The 1679-nt window shown below is 43.3% G+C and overlaps 1 protein-coding gene across 1 annotated transcript in view; it reads right to left on the bottom strand.

Moving 5' to 3' along the window:
* nup107 (nucleoporin 107) overlaps positions 1–1679 on the bottom strand; it is a 15099-nt gene that overhangs the window by 7471 nt on the left and 5949 nt on the right. The window contains exons 10-13 of the mRNA XM_037695990.1: positions 970–1058; positions 828–903; positions 634–747; positions 382–472 (exon numbers count right to left, since the gene is read on the bottom strand). Coding sequence (XP_037551918.1) covers positions 382–472; positions 634–747; positions 828–903; positions 970–1058 — 370 coding nt within the window. The remainder of the gene's footprint in view (positions 1–381; positions 473–633; positions 748–827; positions 904–969; positions 1059–1679) is intronic.

Genomic DNA, 1679 nt, shown 5'->3' with positions numbered 1-1679 from the left:
CTAAAAGCTTAAAGTAGCAGATTGGTGGCTAAAAGCTTAAAGTAGCATGTAACGCATATGTGACCGATTCTGCGCAGCGGGGAAAATACCAAATCTAAAATTCAACAGCTTCAAACCATATTGTGATAAATGATCAAATACAAAAATAAATTTTATTAAATGACTAAATGAACTGAAATCTGAAAAATAATATTAATAATAAATTCTACCCAAAGAGGTTTGAGCATCATAAACCTTTTTTACTCCATTAAACTCTCACTTTTTAATAACTTCTCGTGTTCCTGTCAAAATCAGGATACAATAAAAAGAAAAACTTTAACTCGGGCTCTTAAATCCTAAAAAGTGTTAACTGGAGAGCCCCGAGCTGCGGTCAGAGGTTACCTGAGGTCGTGTTGGGGTCGTGGTACAGTTTCCAGCCTTCCAGAGTCGCTGCTCTCCAGGCCTGACCGCAGCGTTTGCACAACCTCTGAGCCTTTAAACACAAACATCAGGTTGAAGTTGGACAGGAGGATAAAGGAGACCCAGCTCAGTTTATTTTTCTACCACCCTCCTTTTAGAGTTTCTGGCTCTTTAACGACATGAACCGTTTGTTGGATGCTTTCACGCCTGCTCAAGGTTTAATTCTTCGTGTACCTCGTCGGTCATCCCCGCTCGGATCAGGGTGAACAGGTTCTTCAGCAGCCGCGCGTCGTCCTCCCTGTCCAGGTCCGCCAGGGGGCGCTGCTGCCGGAGAGGAGCGTCCGGGTCCTGAGCACAAACGCAGTTTACGGTTTGATTTAGTGACGGGAGCAGGTTAAACAGATTGTTGCTGCTGAAAGGAGCCTCACCAGCTCAGTGACCAGAGGAACAGTCAAGGTGGCGCCACTCTTCCTCCTCATCTTCAGCGCGTGCAGAGTGTTCTCCCTAAACCAGAACGGATCGCTCAGAACACACCCCTCGCTCTTTGATGTTGCACCAATGAGAACTCACCAGCAGACGTTTTTGGCGTAATATTCGATATTATCAGAAAAATCTCTGATCTGGTCCTTGGCGATGCTCTCCAACCAATCAATGACCAGCTGCAACGACAAAAACAAACTTTATTCAGCTGGAGCTTTAGCTGGAGCTTTAGCTGTGTGAACGTTCACATTTTCCCGTTTATATTTTTCTCCATTTTTTTACAGTCCAGCTTGTTTTACATAATTTAAACAATTTTAGCCGTTCATATTAAAAAGCATTCAGGAGATAACCACATAAACTTTGAGCTATTATAATTTTTATAAATTTTAGCTTACCTTTTGCTAGCTTATGATACATTTACCTTTTAGTTATCCCTTTGATGCCTTCAGCCATTAGCTAGTCTTTTAATGTTTAGCTTTTAGCTACACTTTAGATACTTTAGCTAGCCATGAGCTTCTAGCTAGCCTATATTAGGCTTTTAGCTAGCCATTTCCTTTAGCGCTTAGCTAGCCCGTTGAGACGTTCAGCTCATAGCTAGCCCGTTGTGACGTTCAGCTCATAGCTAGTCCGTTGTGACGTTCAGCTCTTTGCTAGCCCGTTGAGACATTGAGCTCTTAGCTAGCCCGTTGGGACATTTGGCTCTTAGCTAGCCTGTGGAAACATTTAGCTTTTAGCTAGGTTGTGGAGACATTTAGCTCTTAGCTAGTCCGTTGAGACATCGAGCTCTTAGCTAGTCCGTT

The sequence above is a fragment of the Nematolebias whitei genome, chromosome 22 (genome assembly GCF_014905685.2).
Source record: "Nematolebias whitei isolate Nwh7 chromosome 22, NemWhi1, whole genome shotgun sequence".
Classification (NCBI taxonomy): domain Eukaryota; kingdom Metazoa; phylum Chordata; class Actinopteri; order Cyprinodontiformes; family Rivulidae; genus Nematolebias; species Nematolebias whitei.
The sequence above is the reverse complement of the archived record's forward strand: the minus strand, read 5'-3'. Positions and strand labels throughout refer to the sequence as shown.